Source organism: Eufriesea mexicana, unplaced genomic scaffold (genome assembly GCF_001483705.2).
Source record: "Eufriesea mexicana isolate 0111107269 unplaced genomic scaffold, ASM148370v2 scaffold6846, whole genome shotgun sequence".
Taxonomy (NCBI): domain Eukaryota; kingdom Metazoa; phylum Arthropoda; class Insecta; order Hymenoptera; family Apidae; genus Eufriesea; species Eufriesea mexicana.
Genome location: NW_016914693.1, coordinates 72,713 through 89,889, shown reverse-complemented (window position 1 = coordinate 89,889; position 17,177 = coordinate 72,713). Strand labels below are relative to the sequence as shown.

General features: G+C 36.7%; 4 protein-coding genes across 6 annotated transcripts in view; 3 read left to right on the top strand and 1 right to left on the bottom strand.

The window, feature by feature from the left end:
- The first annotated feature begins 387 nt into the window (after window positions 1-387).
- Window positions 388-6,636, top strand: LOC108552486 (sarcomere length short). 3 transcript variants are annotated; one of them, XM_017907055.1, is made up of 8 exons: window positions 388-1,255; window positions 3,409-3,655; window positions 3,955-4,242; window positions 4,824-5,143; window positions 5,214-5,457; window positions 5,671-5,950; window positions 6,013-6,298; window positions 6,388-6,636. In XM_017907055.1, the coding sequence occupies exons 1-8, from the start codon at window positions 1,085-1,087 to the stop codon at window positions 6,547-6,549; spliced, it is 1,998 nt and encodes a 665-aa protein (XP_017762544.1). In that variant the 5' UTR covers window positions 388-1,084; the 3' UTR covers window positions 6,550-6,636. The 3 variants fall into 3 exon arrangements, with proteins under 3 accessions (XP_017762544.1, XP_017762545.1, XP_017762546.1); XM_017907056.1 differs by having other exon boundaries at window positions 391-1,255; window positions 5,746-5,950; XM_017907057.1 differs by lacking the exon at window positions 388-1,255 and adding an exon at window positions 3,093-3,244.
- A 2,973-nt stretch (window positions 6,637-9,609) lies between these two features.
- LOC108552468 (Lysine demethylase 2) lies at window positions 9,610-13,746 on the bottom strand. Its single transcript, XM_017907030.1, has 7 exons — window positions 13,522-13,746; window positions 13,131-13,410; window positions 12,343-13,030; window positions 11,939-12,263; window positions 11,561-11,858; window positions 11,186-11,481; window positions 9,610-11,112 (listed from the first exon to the last, which is right to left on the bottom strand). The coding sequence occupies exons 1-7, from the start codon at window positions 13,561-13,563 to the stop codon at window positions 10,099-10,101; spliced, it is 2,943 nt and encodes a 980-aa protein (XP_017762519.1). The 5' UTR covers window positions 13,564-13,746; the 3' UTR covers window positions 9,610-10,098.
- A 321-nt stretch (window positions 13,747-14,067) lies between these two features.
- Slh (sec1 family domain containing Slh) lies at window positions 14,068-16,138 on the top strand. Its single transcript, XM_017907038.1, has one exon. It carries the CDS (start codon window positions 14,249-14,251, stop codon window positions 16,136-16,138), a length of 1,890 nt encoding a protein of 629 aa, XP_017762527.1. The 5' UTR covers window positions 14,068-14,248.
- A 416-nt stretch (window positions 16,139-16,554) lies between these two features.
- LOC108552479 (coiled-coil domain-containing protein 42 like-2) overlaps window positions 16,555-17,177 on the top strand; it is a 1,462-nt gene continuing 839 nt past the window's right edge. The window contains exons 1-2 of the mRNA XM_017907046.1: window positions 16,555-16,670; window positions 16,892-17,177. Of these exons, the coding sequence (XP_017762535.1) occupies window positions 16,555-16,670; window positions 16,892-17,177 (402 nt within the window). The remainder of the gene's footprint in view (window positions 16,671-16,891) is intronic.

Here is a 17,177-nt window from a genome sequence, read left to right as displayed (position 1 = left end):
CCCGCTCGAAGTATTTCGCGATTTGCTGGTAATAATCGTACTTGAGAATCTCCTGGTTGTGTTTCTGCGCGGCCAACTGGTATTGCCTCTCTCGAAATCGGCCCACCCTTTAAACACGACAAGCTTCGTTGATGATCTCTCGACAATATTTCGAATCTGACAGGGATAAAGAGAAATTAACGATTTCGAAGATGTTAGATAGGAAGGTAGCTGTACTTTATTGACAGAAACGTGATAAAAATTTGATGTTAACGGTACAATGTTTCCTAAGTATAACTGCAAACTGTCTTATACGTTATCTAGAAGCATTATATCATCGACGCATAAAGCGCCAAAGCGTTACTAGGTCGAAGAGATTCACCGAACGCTGTTCTCCTCGACAGGGTCCGTGACGATCGATCCGACCTTCGTCGTGTCGATCGGCACACGGGTGCATCGTAAACAGACGTGGGCTACGTCGTAGGATCAAGAGAAGAGGCGTTTTAACCGAGACAGTCACCGAAAGCATCCTAGAAGAAGAGGACCGTCTTCTATTTCGAGCTTGCGTCTTTCTGTGACGTCACGTGGCCGAAAATATCGCGCGGTTAGGGAGGTGCAGTCGTGGCCCTGATGTGTGGTCCAGGTCTCAATCTTTCCCAGACTCCCAAAAATTCTCAACCACTTCGCTCTTCGACAATTCCTCCTGTCGACGTTCGCGACGATCGATCGTCCGCTGATCGGTAAGGGAGCCCCCAGTTCGGTCGCGACAGCTTTTTCCCCTCGGTCCACGGGACCAGCGTGAGTCGCGAGGACAATCCGCAAGATTTCCCGAGTGTGAAACGTCTCGAGAAAAGTGGGTCGTGGCTCTCCCACGTAAAACCGATCCCCACCTTTTCATTTCGTCGTCTAGGAGTCCGTCAGTGGCGCATCGGACACGTCCTCGAGAGGATCCTCGTCGATTCGCACGGCCCTCGTGGTCCTCGAGAACCGACACCGATACAGCCCCCGTGCCTTTTGGTCCGCTTCCACTTGACAGTGGTGGAAGTCGATGCGAAACGGTCGAAGCTAATAGCCGAAGAGAGCCCTGTGACACGAGTAAAGAAGAATGCCCGGAGCCGGTGGTCAACCACCGCAGAGGACCACCTTCAGGCCGCCATGGGTCAAGGAAGGTCCCACACCTTTGCCTATGCCTACTGCACCCTGGACCCTTAATTCCAGGAGAGATTCCAAGTCGAAAGCCGACGAACCGCCTCCGTTTACCCAAGTTACTCTCAAAGTAAGTCTTTCTCCTTACTCGACGTCCAATACGTCTATCGTCTACGAAAATGCTTTTAAATACCGCGAATATTTTAGCGAAATGACAAGATTGTATCGTCTGCGAAATATCGAGCATAATTTCGAGTCACTTCGATCCTCTACTTTCATCCATTCCGTACCCTCAGAGACCCTAGCGCATCGTCTGATCCGACACGTACTTATTCCACTAGAACCGACCAAGGATCACACTCCCATCTTCAGCAGCCTTTTCCATTCAGATATTAGGTTTCAAAGTCACCAGATCTTACTATTAATAACCCGCGTGGGTGTCGTGTAACAAGTTCGCGTTATAAACATTTCGATCAGCAGAAATTTGCAAGGGCGTTGCATTCAAAATATATCCGTTTGTGCAACTATTATTATTATTAGAAACACGAAGCTGCAATTCGAGCGAGGGAGTCATAATTCGCGTTAATAATCATCCGCCACCTACGCTGTCTCGCTTCTTCTACGTAATTCGTCTACGTCGATTATTCCAATGATTCCAACTGTTCTTTTGTTTATTTATATTTTTCTTGTCGCGCTTCGATTCCGAAACGCGTACTTTCGATATTTTGGCAACCAGCCACGCGAACGGATTCTCGAACCGACGAAAATGCGAGAAACGCGATGTTCGAAGTACCAAAGACACGTGGAAGCGTCATGAACATTCGCGTCACGATATTGTTTACAACTGTCGCTCCTACTTAGATCACCGACGGATTTGATCGCGATTTACGGGCCTTCCGGTCACCCATCGATCGATATTTCGAGTTCTTGAAACATTCGAAATTTATGGCTGAAAGTTGTCCAACAAACGCCAAAGTTGTCCAAGAAAGTTCCAAAAATACTACCAGCCGTTCTTCGAAACGTCTTTTCGGATCATAAACACCTCAGCAATGAATCAAAATCAAACATTTATTGTCGTCATTTGTAATTGTAGGAAGCACTTTGAAAGATAGAGAACCAGGATCGACGCGCGTTAGAATTGGAAGAATTTAAAATTTTGATAGAATTTCGTAATTAAGAAGGCGGGATTTATTGGGACTGTGACTGACTGTACGTGCATGTGCCTACGCGAGCTATCGAAAGATTAGATCAATTTCACTTTCTCGATACGGGAGGGATCATACGGAAGGCTAGCCTCGCGAGTCCTCGCATATAAGCCTCTGGGTCACGATTATTTAAAGAACACGCGTTTCTATTTCAAATGTCTTGCCAGCTGCGTCTTCCGCCAGTTTCTTAACGAGTTTATATTACACTTTCGCGTAAATGTAGCGATAAGTTACACTGGATTCGCGTATCTTCGTCCAAAAATCTAAACGTGCCTACATTCCATTCACCATCGCCATTTCTGTGCCCGTGTCGTAATTTCATTCATAAAGCAACGGATCGACGAATAAATCGTATTCCTTCCTTTTTCCTCATTTTTTCAAGGGAGAGATTCGACGTTACGAAAATATGGATCGGAACGTCTAGCTTAAGAACGATCGCGAAGGAAGTGCGATTTAGATTATTTAAAGACGACCGAACCAGCATCGATACTTGCCAAGAGAATTCTCGAGGCTTTCTTTCTTTAGGACCGAAGGATGCTGGGTGGGGGTGTACACGCTGTTTTTCTCTTTTATCTATTTTTCAATGCGACTACCATTCGCGATACGCCAACAGATACTATTCTTTTGTTCCCTTTGACACGCGTCGAAATGAACGAGTCTTACGAGTAATCGGGCTGATGTAAGATACGGGCCCGTGGATGTAAATGTTCGTCGATCGTGAACAATGAAGTGATTGTGACTGAAAAATTGAGTACGCGTCGACTGACGACTGGCATGCAAAGCTGCTGGTTCGACGAGCGTCACTTCTAGGCTTCTCGAATGTAGCGTGCACAGAGATCGGTACAGAGATCGGACATGAAATCGGACACGAAATTGGACATAGAATCGAACGTGAAATCGGACACACAAGACGGGTAAAAGAAACGTGTAAAATAAATGTTACAAAATTCGTTTAGGGAGGGCAAAGAGTCAGAGTGGAAATGTTAGACAGAAAACAGCGTGGACAGAGTGGACGGTGGAAACGTTGACTGGTGAAAAATGTAGAAGAGGCGAATAAAATGGTTGCTCGATTTTGCAGAGTGTACCGAAAGCAGAAGCGAAGCCCTCGACGGATGCACAGCCGCGTAAACAGAGCAAGATCACAATAATCCCGTCACAGCCTAAAAGCGAAAAGAATACGAGCAGTCAACCGGCACCGACGAAGCTCCGCGAGAATGGACGGCAAGAGCCAAATTCGAGGCCACAGCTCGAACGACAGCTTCGAATCGAGAGGTCTCGATCTCGAGGTGACACGGTACCTCTCTCCAAGAGCGAGAGCAGCACAGGTAACACGGCGTGAACTTGATTTCTGCGCGAAACCCTCCTAGACACAACCTAAAACGATAAAAGTCCGTCGTAATAACGTAAACATTAGCGAGCTACCAGACCTGTTCTAATCCGCGATCGATAGCTATCTTTAATATTACGTGCAAACGATAATCGTCTAGTCTAAGAAATAAAAAGAAAAATACGTATTTCGAGCGACTTACCTTACCCCGAAGTAATTATCTCGTATTAAACGTACAAGAGAGAAAATTCTCGACGCCACTTGGCCACGATAAAAATAAAGTTTTCTTATAAATAGGAGCGCCGACATTATCGAAAAGCTCGTCGAGGGCAGCGATCCCGCCACCGCCACCTCCGAGACCTCCACCACCGCCTCCGAGTAGAACGATTCTGAAGGATCTCGAGCCGCTAAACGAGACGCAACAACAGAAACTGGAAATGCTGAAACAAAGACCACGGAAACGTCCCGACTGGGCGAGCATGATGAAGGAAGTCGAAAGCGGAAAGACCTTGAGGCACGTGAAGTGCAACGACAGGAGTGCGCCCTTGATCGAGAGGGTGAACAAGGTTACAGCTGATCCAGCAGGTGATCGTCGATCGAACTTCGATCCTACTCAGATTTCCCTTGGGCAATACTCTTAAGAGGAACCGGTTTCACCGTGTTGGTCGATTAGTCGCTAGTAGAAAACCCTCTGCTTTGTTACGTCCCCCTCAGCCACCTTTTTACCCTACTCTACCTACTGTAAATGTCGATCCAAAAGGGGCGCACACCGCGCCGACCAGTGTAATTAATTAAATTGTTAACGAACTTTCATTCGACCAGCCTTTGTTTCTGAACTGTGATATGACCTGTTTGTAGTACACGTAGTCGTTATTGTTCTGGCCCTGTTCTCCTGCAAGGGAACCCCCCCTCTGTAGTTGAATAATATTATTATCGTTTGAATTAACTGTTGTCTTCGTATTTCGTGGCTTTTTGTCGACATCCATTCTCCTTTTTCCTCGTCCCACAAATCAATCTTTAGCGAGCTTTACTTCGAGCGTTCTGCGAAGCGTTGACGAAGTAAGGAGGACGAATCAGTGGGGATTCGTTGTTTCAAAGTTGTCTCTGAATTGTATTACCTTGTAAATGTTTCGCGTATGTTGTACTGATTGAGTGTTTCTAACCAGGGAAGGCACACTTTGTGTTCGAATCCGAAAAATCGAACATGCATAACGAATTGCTGAAGCAGATTCAGGAGGGTGTGAAACTGAGGAGAGTCCAGACCAATGACCGGTCGAAACCCATGCTAGAGGGATTAAGGAAGTTTCGAAGGCAGCTGACGATAGAGGAGCAAATGCAGAAAGCTGAAGAACCCACGGATGACTCGATTTCGGATGACATGGATGACATTGATGCCGTCAGGGATGACCTACAGAGTACCAAGCAAATGCTTGCCCTTGAGCTCAGGAATAGGGAAGCTTTGGAAAGGGAGAACAAAAGATTACAAGTGCGTTTCGTTAAAGGATTTGGATCGAGGGGACCAATCATCTACTGACTTTCTCTAATGCTCTTTACAGGCAAGGATCCTAAATCTCGAAGCGGAAGTCCAACACGAGAAATCCCAGAAGAGTGTACAAGAGCAAAAGAAGTACGACGAGAAAATCACAGAATCGTTGAAAAAGGACGCTCAACAAGCTAGGAAGGAAGCAGAGAAATTCGAAAAAGAATATATCCATATATCAGAAGAGAGAGACAAATTAAAAAATGAATTGGAAGAAATGAGAAGAATGTATGCTACCTTAGAAAGGCGAATGAAAGCTGGTACGAGCCGATTAACAATTATTTGCTATTTAACAATTATTTGCGCACATTACATATGATAATTAAAAATCTTGTTTCAATAACGCGAATAACAAAGACTTTTAATGAAGAACTAGATCTCTGAACCGATGTAGTTTCAGTTCTCCATTAATAGTACTGTATCGCTTATGCTTAAACTAATTCTGCTTCTTTATTAAACGCTTTGCGGATTAGAGCAAGAGCTTGAGCCTGAGCCAGTAATTGAGCTAGCAGATGATGGCGACGAAGCAGCTTGGTACAATGTTTCAGGCATGGCACTGGCTGGTTGTCCAAGTGCAAAAGATGTAGCAAAAATTGCTTCTCAGAAAAGCATAGATAAAAGAGAACCAAGCGAAAGCGAAGAAGAAGAGGAGGAAGAAAGCTCGGAGGAAGAAGATGACAAGGATCCAAATGCAGGAGAGAAAAGGTTACAAAGAGAGATTAAGCTTCTGACAACCAAGATTAGGAATTTCAAGTAAGTAAATATATGCGGAAATTTAATCTGTAATAAAAATTAATAATACTGCGATTAAATAGAGATAAAGCGGTTAATGCCAGAAAAGAAAGACACGCTTTAAAAGATCAGATAAAGCAGCAACATAAACTGCTGAAAGAAGAGAAAAAGAAGTTTAAACATCTTCAAAAGGAAGTTGATAAAATGGCAAAGTTAATGTCAGAAGCTGAAGATGATGAAAAAGATGAAGAAGAAGAAGACGAAGAAGAAACAGAATCTGAAGAATCGGAATCCGAGGAATCCGAAGATGAAGAAACTGAAACAGAAGATGAAGATCAATCTTTAGAAGGCCAGAGAAATATTTTACAGGTATATAAAGAAATATTATATATAAAATGTTATATAATTTTATATGTGTTTCTTCATTTTTTATTAATTTTATATATATATTTTGACAGAAAAAAGCTAAAAAGCAGGAAGGACGTTTAGCAGCATTAAGAAAGGGTAACTATCTACTCAAAGCACAAGTTGATAGATTGAAAGATGATTTAGGAAAACAACGAGAAGAGAGCCTTTCTCTCCAAGAAGATCTGGATTCTGTATTAGCAGAATTAGGTTAAGTTAATGTAAAAAAAAAAAAGTCTAAAAATTATTATGGACAATTGTATACATACACATATAAGTATTACATATTGAAATATAGAAAATTTTATGTCTGAAAAACCAGACGCACAAAACTAATACACGCACACTCACCTAGACGCCTTTTGTAGAAAATCTTACATTCAAACAGAATTTTTGTTCTATCAACTGCAGGGAATGAAACTACTATTTTATAGTACTGACGGGTAAACGCACTAATTTGTTTTCCTTTTTTTTTTAGTATCTATAGTAACGAACTAAAAAAGAAATATCAAAACGTATCTATCGATCAAAACAAAAGACAGACACATCATGTAAATTTTCTATACAAGCTTTACGTATACATCGTAATATTTTCTGCAGATATGAAAACTGTTTATATGAGATTATAAATATTGCTTTTTTTTTGCTATAATGTTGTTAAATATTTTTTAATAAAGACAATTATCACTCGACGATAATATTTCTAAGAGGTTATTGCAAACTAAAAATCAACACAACACTCACATGCTTGTAATTGAAATTAATCGATGAGCAGGTTTTCCAGAATGTACAAGCTTTATTTTTCAACGACGATATTTTATTTAGAATACACAATAACATAAATAACTATGTTTATTACGACTTCTAAAAAACTACAACTACTCGTTAAAGTAGTTTGAAAAGAAACGTACACATGACGTATGATAAAATCCCTAGTGATGCTTCTTACATTGGCGTATTTGCGTATTGGCGTAAATATTTCAATTTGCATTTAGTTTATATTACGAGCATATAGTTATCGTTATTAACAAATATATAAAGTTTTCGTTTTGTAATTACATGTTTATTAAATAATTCTTTTTCTTTCCATCGACATCTCTGGCAATACAATGAAGAAAGGAATCCGAAATGTCGAAAATAAATAAGCCGAGATGATAGCGGTACTTTTAAAGTTCAAAATTATATTTGAAAATCAGAATATCACTATTGTTTTCTGTGAATTACATATTTTGTACAGTGATCATCGTTTTAGAACATTATTTGTATCTTAAGTGTTTCTAAAACTTGCTTCAATTATAAAACTGTACTCGCCATAAACATCTTCACAATGACGAGTATAATAAAACGGATTACACTGAGCGTTAAGTTGGAAAAATATGCTGAATCTTAGTGCGTGTAAATCGTGTTTTCCAAGAGACATTTTCACAAAGATGATACAAATAATGTGAGATATTTCAATTATACAGCTAACGTTAGTTTCAAAGTGCAGGTAATTAAATTCTTATTGCTTGATATTATTATCACTCTCTTTTTTAGTATCTATAGTAACGAACTAAAAAAGAAATATCAAAACGTATCTATCGATCAAAACAAAAGACAGACACATCATGTAAATTTTCTATACAAGCTTTACGTATACATCGTAATATTTTCTGCAGATATGAAAACTGTTTATATGAGATTATAAATATTGCTTTTTTTTTGCTATAATGTTGTTAAATATTTTTTAATAAAGACAATTATCACTCGACGATAATATTTCTAAGAGGTTATTGCAAACTAAAAATCAACACAACACTCACATGCTTGTAATTGAAATTAATCGATGAGCAGGTTTTCCAGAATGTACAAGCTTTATTTTTCAACGACGATATTTTATTTAGAATACACAATAACATAAATAACTATGTTTATTACGACTTCTAAAAAACTACAACTACTCGTTAAAGTAGTTTGAAAAGAAACGTACACATGACGTATGATAAAATCCCTAGTGATGCTTCTTACATTGGCGTATTTGCGTATTGGCGTAAATATTTCAATTTGCATTTAGTTTATATTACGAGCATATAGTTATCGTTATTAACAAATATATAAAGTTTTCGTTTTGTAATTACATGTTTATTAAATAATTCTTTTTCTTTCCATCGACATCTCTGGCAATACAATGAAGAAAGGAATCCGAAATGTCGAAAATAAATAAGCCGAGATGATAGCGGTACTTTTAAAGTTCAAAATTATATTTGAAAATCAGAATATCACTATTGTTTTCTGTGAATTACATATTTTGTACAGTGATCATCGTTTTAGAACATTATTTGTATCTTAAGTGTTTCTAAAACTTGCTTCAATTATAAAACTGTACTCGCCATAAACATCTTCACAATGACGAGTATAATAAAACGGATTACACTGAGCGTTAAGTTGGAAAAATATGCTGAATCTTAGTGCGTGTAAATCGTGTTTTCCAAGAGACATTTTCACAAAGATGATACAAATAATGTGAGATATTTCAATTATACAGCTAACGTTAGTTTCAAAGTGCAGGTAATTAAATTCTTATTGCTTGATATTATTATCACTCTCAAGTTACGTACATAATATGCACATTAACAAAATAAAACTGAAAAGTAAATTTTTATATATATATATAAAAAAAAAAAAAATATGTAATCGTATGTACATTCGTTTACATAAAAACATTCGGCATTACATTTAACATAGCTTAGGTCGAAAATTAAAACATTCGTGTAATATACATGTTTTCAGCGTAACGTTAATTATCTATCTAATATTATGAAATGGTATAGTCGAATATATTTCATTGCGCGTTTTCGGTTTTATAATTAGTGTATGAGTTTACATGGTCAACAGGCTGCTTTAGTTTCGCGACTTTCATGTCAGTTAGTAATCTTCATGTTGGGAATTTATCCAAACACACATACAAATAAATATACCTCTTTCTTTTGTATCAATATATCGGCGATTGCTAGCGTCGATATGCTAATCTGTTGAGTCTTTTGCAAGACTATTAACGTCAACAGTTGTTTCTTTTACCCGCATTTGTATTTTTACATCCATATAGAATTACAAAATAAATACCGTACGTATGCATTTTTAGCAATACGTTGATAAAAATTTCCATATCGATGTAAGTATTACATTTCGACTTAATAGAATACTGAATATTAAGCGAGTAATGATTTTACTGGTTGTAAGGTTAGCGAAATCTAATATTTCACTTTTGTGTTCACAAGTTTTGTGTTTAGTAGGAATGCTAATAATTGGCAATATTTTGACATATTTTAGATTCGGCTAGTGCAGCTTTGCATTAATTATTTCGAAATAGTTTTTAGAATTTGCATTACTTATTTAATATTCTGTATTCATTAAAATATTTCCGAAGTCTGCACAGAGCTATCTAGGTACAAAGGAAGACAGCATCTACCATGATAAAAAGCAAAAAGTAAAATTTCTTGGTCATTTCAAATCATATGCAAGCAGTGTTTTTTTTTTTTTCCTTTTTTACTCGAATCGCACAGGGACATCGACAAAACTAAACATTATGAAATAGAAATCCTATACTAGTCAGGTCCATTTTCTTATATTATGAAGATGCGATACGGTGCTAATGGATTTTTATGACAATAAATAATTATTAATTGAAATTCGGCATAACGTTCATTAGTTGTCATACTTCATGATTCTGTATGGTAACCGAATTGCACTTGCCGAAAATTTTCGTAACAACCAAACACATCTTTTCATGTAACTTTAGTTTCTGTTTTAAATTTTTTTTCTTCCACCAATTTAACATCAGTTACATGCAAATTATGAATACTTTTTGCAGCAAATTTAATTACAGATTGAGTTGAAACTTGAGTCGTGTGTCTGAGATCCAAACGTTTAAGCACTTTACATCTTGCCAAATGATCCAATGTTGTTTCTGTAAGTAATCTACAATTTGCCAAATTCAGTGATACCAGGTTCGTTACTGCTTGCGCTGGCGGAGTTGCTAATTGAGCTACACCAGCGTCAGTAACTCTACCGCAAGAAGAAAGATCTAATGTCTCGAGATAGGGTAAGTGTTGAACTATATATCTCAAAGCTACATCAGTTATATCACATCCAGCCAAAGATAAATTTTTAAGATGTTTTAATCTTGAAGTTTTATCAATTAGACCAGGCCTCGAATCTGTAGGTGGACTGAGAACTTCTCTTAGACTTGAATCATTTAGTCCAGATACATGACTTAGATCTAAGATAACAAGTGGTGGACAAGTGCAAGTTCTTAAAGCACAGACTCCATTCCACGTGCAACCTTGTAGAGATAGCGTTCTGAGTTGTGGTAATCTACTTAACAGCCATGCTAATTGTCTTTTAGTAACATTTGTCCAGTCAAGAGACAGATTTTCCGGTTGACGGCGTATTATACCAGTTAAATGTAAAGCTGTTAAATGGGAATGAGACATGTCCAATTTCCTCCACAAACTAGGATCTATACTATATCTGGCCCATGTACGGCAAACCAAGGCACAATTCGCCAGGTCCTTTGCATTTAAAAATCTAAAAATAGCAAGTAATGCTGTCTTGTCATATGCTAAAGATTGTCCATTAAAATCGGGCCCTGGTCTTTGAACAGGCGGAAGTGGAACAGGCCTAACCACCACGTGGGGCCTCTTCAATGACTTACTACTTGAACCAGTTAATTGTACAGCTAATTGTGTACGCAAAGCTGTTCGCTGTTCACCCTCAGCCGGATCTCTGTCATTCCATGCCTGGAATTTTTTGTATAGAAACCATGAATATTTCGTATTCTTAGACCGTTTCAGATTCCATTTGGGGACTTACATCGCTGGGATCGGGTCTTGAACGTTTACTTGGTGTAGTTGCCCTTTCAGAATCTGTTGTGGGTGCTGATGAAGCTGCACTAGACACAGAAAGTTTTCGAGCACGAGCCTTAGGTTGACGTGGCCTACAATCTAGATTTCGACCGCTTTCACAACACTCAGGACATTCCCAACTGTTCGGTAAATCATCGCTAACGGTTATAGTTTGGGGATCCAAACCTATGCATGCGGGATGTACAATGTCGAAGCATATTGAGCATTCTACCAAACTCGATGGAGCTGTAGGTGTTGGCTTTCCTATATCAGAGATTAACATATGAAGTATCTCTACTTATTACTTAAGTAATACATAATCGATGCATAACAAAATACATACCCATTAACGGAGCCGGTGGCTGACCCCAGCCGTCTAACCGACATACTTTACAAGCTGCAGTAACTGGAAGCATAGGCCTCAAACACTGCCTCATTAAACAAGTCTGTTTGGCACGACCACTCCCACCAAATTTCACCATATCCTGACAGTACATACATTCCCCACAATCAGTTCTTGTACATGCTTCACACTTTTTACACCTAGTACGCCTTCGTCGCGGAAAAGCTCTTTCAGATTTTTCTTGTGAGTGATGTCTCTGTATCTTTGTAAAACTTTTCTTAGTTATCCTCAAACGTTCCTGTTTTGTAGTAATGCAATAAAATGTAGGTAAATATTAAGTGAGAGATAGCTATCAATAAAAACTAACATTCTACATACCCTTTCAGCAATTGTTAAAGCAGGTGGAGATGGCAAAACAGCATTCCCTGTTACAGCTGCTTCTGGATTATCATGTCTGTGTTGTTCTACTAGACAACGAACATCATGAATTAAGGCAACAGGATCACGAATTAGCTCAGGCACGTTCTTCTTAGTAGAAGGTAGTGAATGTAGATACATAACTATTGCTTTTAAACCATGTAATTCAAACGGTGTTAAATGTACATGTTGGTGGTGCTGTAGTACTGCATGCTGACGTTGTGATTCAGTAATGTCCAAATGACTTCTGTCTAAGAGAACATGAACATACCTCTCCAAGACATACCTGACAATAAATAACAAAAGGTTGTTATATATATGGTATCGAGAAATATCTTCAAGATTATCTAAATAACATATCATACCATAACATTTCAGTAAAAAAGGGATATCTAAATTTTTGTGGAACTTTTGTATGTTCTTCTACTTGCGCAACTTTCAATTGCTTTTCAATGCCAAAACTATGTAAAAAGTTTCCACCAAATACTAAAGAGTCTTGAGGAGTATACACAGCATGAATCCAACCAGTTGGAATAAACAAGGTCATGCCAGCTGTTAAATTTATTCTACCACACCTGTCTACCATATCTCCAAAAAATACATCGGACTGTTTACCACTTAGTACCCATTCTTGGTAAAGAGATAAATTCTTTTCAGTAGGAGGGATAAGCCAAAATATTTTTCCACCCCTTAGGATATGATACCAAACACTAGTTCCACCAAAGTCAACATGAAAGTCTGTATAACAACCTTTTACAGACATGAGACAATACTTTTGTACTTTTGGATACATCATATCTTCCAACAAATTTGTAGATTCCACTTGTGCTTCTTTCAGATGTCTTGGCCACACAACATCTACCCAATCAACTTGGCGTACTAATTCAGGAGATTGTACATAATTTTCTAACTTAGTATGGCTGAACTCTAACGAAATCACATTCAACAGCCGTTCTTTGTTAGGATCTTCATAATACTTTTGCCACTCTTTCATTGTCATATCTTCATTCTTCTGTGTGTTGACATCCATTACATCCAATATTCTTTTTGAACCTGATAAACATTGATAATGAATATTTTTTAACATTACATGTACTGGATAAAACATATGTTAATACAATAGTTTTGTCGCATAATTATAAAACAAACATACCAACACAGGTTCTGACATCATTAACAGAAAAATTTGAACTGGGAACCCGTAATCCCAAACCAGATTTGTCTCTGAAAAGCAATGGTATGCTAAGACCATGTTTTTGCAGATATGCTAAATTTAATTCAGAACCAGCCATTTCGCGGAATAATCCGCTGAAATTGTTAAGATTGTATCTGTCGCACTCGATTTTTTCATCGAGTTGGAAAGTCCTCCGACCCTCGATTTCCTCATCGCCAATGGTCCAGTCATCCGTATATAACTTTCGAGTTCTTTCTCGCTACGATAAAATTTATAACGAATACTTAATTTTTATTCAAATTGCGTAAAGACTTCATATAAAACAACTGCATTTAATGCTAAATCAAAAAGGTATGTTTGGTTTGTTTACCAATTGACGCCTTTTTGGCAGAGAAGTAGAGTCATCGGCCATTGCAGACACGCTGTCAGAAACGTATCACCGAAAACTCATCGAATATTAAATATATATTGTCCTTTGAAGGTTAAACTGATTCCTTTAATATTATATCAACAGAATCTCGTTTATTATTAACATGTCACGCACAACAGCCTAATGTTAACATCGAACTTTTCTTTGATTTTACTTTCCCAGTAAAATGAGGTCGCCATTTTGTTGCCGGCCAATGCTACCAATAAAAGCCATAAAAAATTTTAAATTATTTCCTTTAATATTGCGTTACATTTTAAATATATAAAATTTTGTAATTTTTATCTCTATATAATATCATGATACAAAGGTATATATTTTTCTAAATTTTTATAATTGTCTAATTTTTAATTGTATTTCCTATAAGATATTAGCAATAATCTAGAGATTTTGCGTCACTTCAGAGAACTATTGATGTGTCCTATATTATAAGTATTAAGTACTAGTAGTATCTTATATCGCGTAGGTATTTTTTGAGACAATTTGGAATTGAATGCCAAATGTTGACATATTTATTTGCAATAAGATGATTTAAACTTTTTATTTTTTTATACTGCTTGAAAACATTAATCATTAACGCTCTCAAATTTTTTTACATCTATAAACTTTAAAATATTTGTCGAAGTGAGGAAAGTTTTGAAAAGCAAAAGTTTCAGTAAACGAGTTAACCATGATGAGCCTTCGTGACAGACAAATAAATGCTTTAAAACTGATGTTAAATTTGAATCAACCAGAACAAAAGTTAGAAGATGCAATACCAGTGTGGAAAGTTTTAATTTATGATAGGCTTGGACAAGATATTATTTCTCCATTAATATCTGTAAAAGAACTCAGAGAACTTGGTATTACACTGCATATGCAGTTACATTCTGACAGAGATTCTATTCCTGAGGTGCCAGCTATTTACTTTTGTGCACCAACCGATGAAAATCTTGGTAGGATCGGACAAGATTTACAAAATGGATTATACGACATTTATCATTTAAATTTCATATCACCAATAACTAGACAAAAGATGGAAGATTTAGCAGCTGCAGCATTGCTTGGAGGTGTAGTGTCAAATATTCATAAAGTATTTGATCAATATCTAAATTTTATATCGTTGGAAGATGACTTATTTATCCTTAGACATCAAAACAGCGATGTCATATCATATCATGCAATTAATCGTGGTGAAATTAAAGATACTGAAATGGAATCTGTAATGAAAATCATAGTTGATTGTCTTTTTTCTGTATTTGTTACATTGGGCACTGTTCCAATTATAAGGTGTCCAAGAGGAAATGCAGCAGAAATGGTTGCTAAAATGATTGACAAAAAGCTAAGGGAAAATGTTTGGGATACCAGAAATAATTTATTTGAAAGTGAAGCAACTGGGCATTATAATTTTCAAAGACCACTTTTAATTATATTGGATCGTAATATAGATATGGCCACAACATTACATCATACATGGACCTATCAAGCATTAGCACACGATGTGTTAGAAATGGCATTAAATAGGCTTGTTGTTGAAGAAAATGTGGGAAGGTCTCCTGCAGGTGGAACACGTTCAAAGACTAGAGCTTATGAACTGGATAACAAAGATAGATTTTGGTGTCAACATAAAGGCAGTCCATTTCCTAGAGTAGCTGAAGCTATACAGGAAGAATTAGAACAGTATCGTACTTTTGAAGATGATGTAAAGAAGCTTAAGTCATCTATGGGCATTGATAGTGATAGTGAAGTAGCATTATCAATGGTTTCCAATAATACAGCACGTTTGACAAGTGCTGTTAATAATTTACCGCAACTCTTGGAAATGAAACGTTTGATAGACATGCATACATCAATTGCAACAGGTATTTTAAATTCTATTAAGTCTAGAAGACTCGACACATTTTTTGAGTTAGAAGAAAAAATAATGAGTAAGCAAACATTAGATAGAAGTGTATTGGAAACAATAAGTGATCCAGATTGTGGTACTCCAGAAGATAAATTACGTCTTGCTATTATATATTATATTTGTACAAATATGTCAGATAGTGAATATAGTAAACTGGAGGCAGCATTATCTAATGCTGGATGTAACTTAAGTCCTCTAGTATACATAAAAAGATTAAGAAGTTACACTAGAATAGCAGAAATCCAAAACAATTATGAAGGTGGTGGAACTAAAACAGTTAGTATGTTTTCGAAACTAATGAATCAAGGATCATCTTTTGTAATGGAAGGAGTAAAAAATTTAGTGGTTAAAAAACATAATTTGCCAGTTACTAAAATAGTCGATGAATTAATGGAATCAAGGCAGTCTTCTCAAACAGATGATTATTGTTATTTAGATCCGAAGCAATTAAAACATACAGAACAAATGCCAAAGAACAGACCAACATTCCAAGATGTAATTGTTTTTATTGTTGGTGGTGGAAATTATATAGAATATCAGAACTTAGTGGATTATGTGAAACAGAAAAGTGGGGCTGGGGTTAACAAACGAATTACATATGGTTCAACAACATTTATTAATGCAAAGCAGTTACTTAAACAACTTTCACTTTTGGGGGAAGAAGTTCATTCGTAAAATTTACTGTTTATACAATGATTATTCATAAAAAATACTTATCTCCTACTTTCTTATAGCGTACAATAATTTTTCACATTGCTGTTATTGACTCTTTGTAAAAATGTAAAATAAATAAAATACGTTTAATTATTTTAGATATAATTTTTCTAATTGTATTTACCTGCTATAGAAAATGTCATATCAACGTGGTGTTAGCTAAATTATGTTTGATTAAAATATAATATATGTTAAAAGATCTAGGGATATTTTGATGATAAAGAAACAAACCTGTATTTCGAATTGTTTGATCAATGGATCATATATATACATATATATATCTAACATCGTTTCGTGTTCTATCAGAAATATACTGTCATTATATTAAATTTATTTACTTATTCATTTATACCAATATCAACTTATAACAAATTAAAATGGCTGCCGTGCAAGAAGAAATAAAAAATTTTATTCGACGAGCTATTATTACAACAGATCCACAGGAAGCTGTCACGGAGTATTTTTTGTCGAAACAGGAAGGACGTAATATTAAGTAATGTAACGAAATTAACCATTTCGTACAATTAATTTGTGATACATTACAAGTATATTTTGTGTATTCTTTTATTTTCAGTTCGATAACAATTAGGAAACTGATGTAAAATTCTGTACAAAAGGTTGTCAAAGTATCTTATTTTTATGCTTTTCCTTTATATAATTTTAAAAGAAGCTAACATCTCCAAAGATATGTGAGTTGTGTGTTTTATGTATTAGAAAGTATCCTGAATGGGATAAGCCAAGAGTTTACCCGGCATTAGAAGTAGTTAGAGCGCGTTGTGAGTTAGCAAAAACCGAAGAGAGATTACGTGCAAAATGGGTCGAACAAGAGAAAAAAAGGAAATTCATGGACGAGCAATGGGACGAGATGAGACGTCAGGAATTGGTCCTCCGAGAATCATTTATAAAATTCAATAGATTCGTGAGGGAAAATCAAGAAAAACGTGATCGTGCTGAGAGCAAGATTAAAGAAGAACGCGATCGTCAATTAAATAGATCGGAA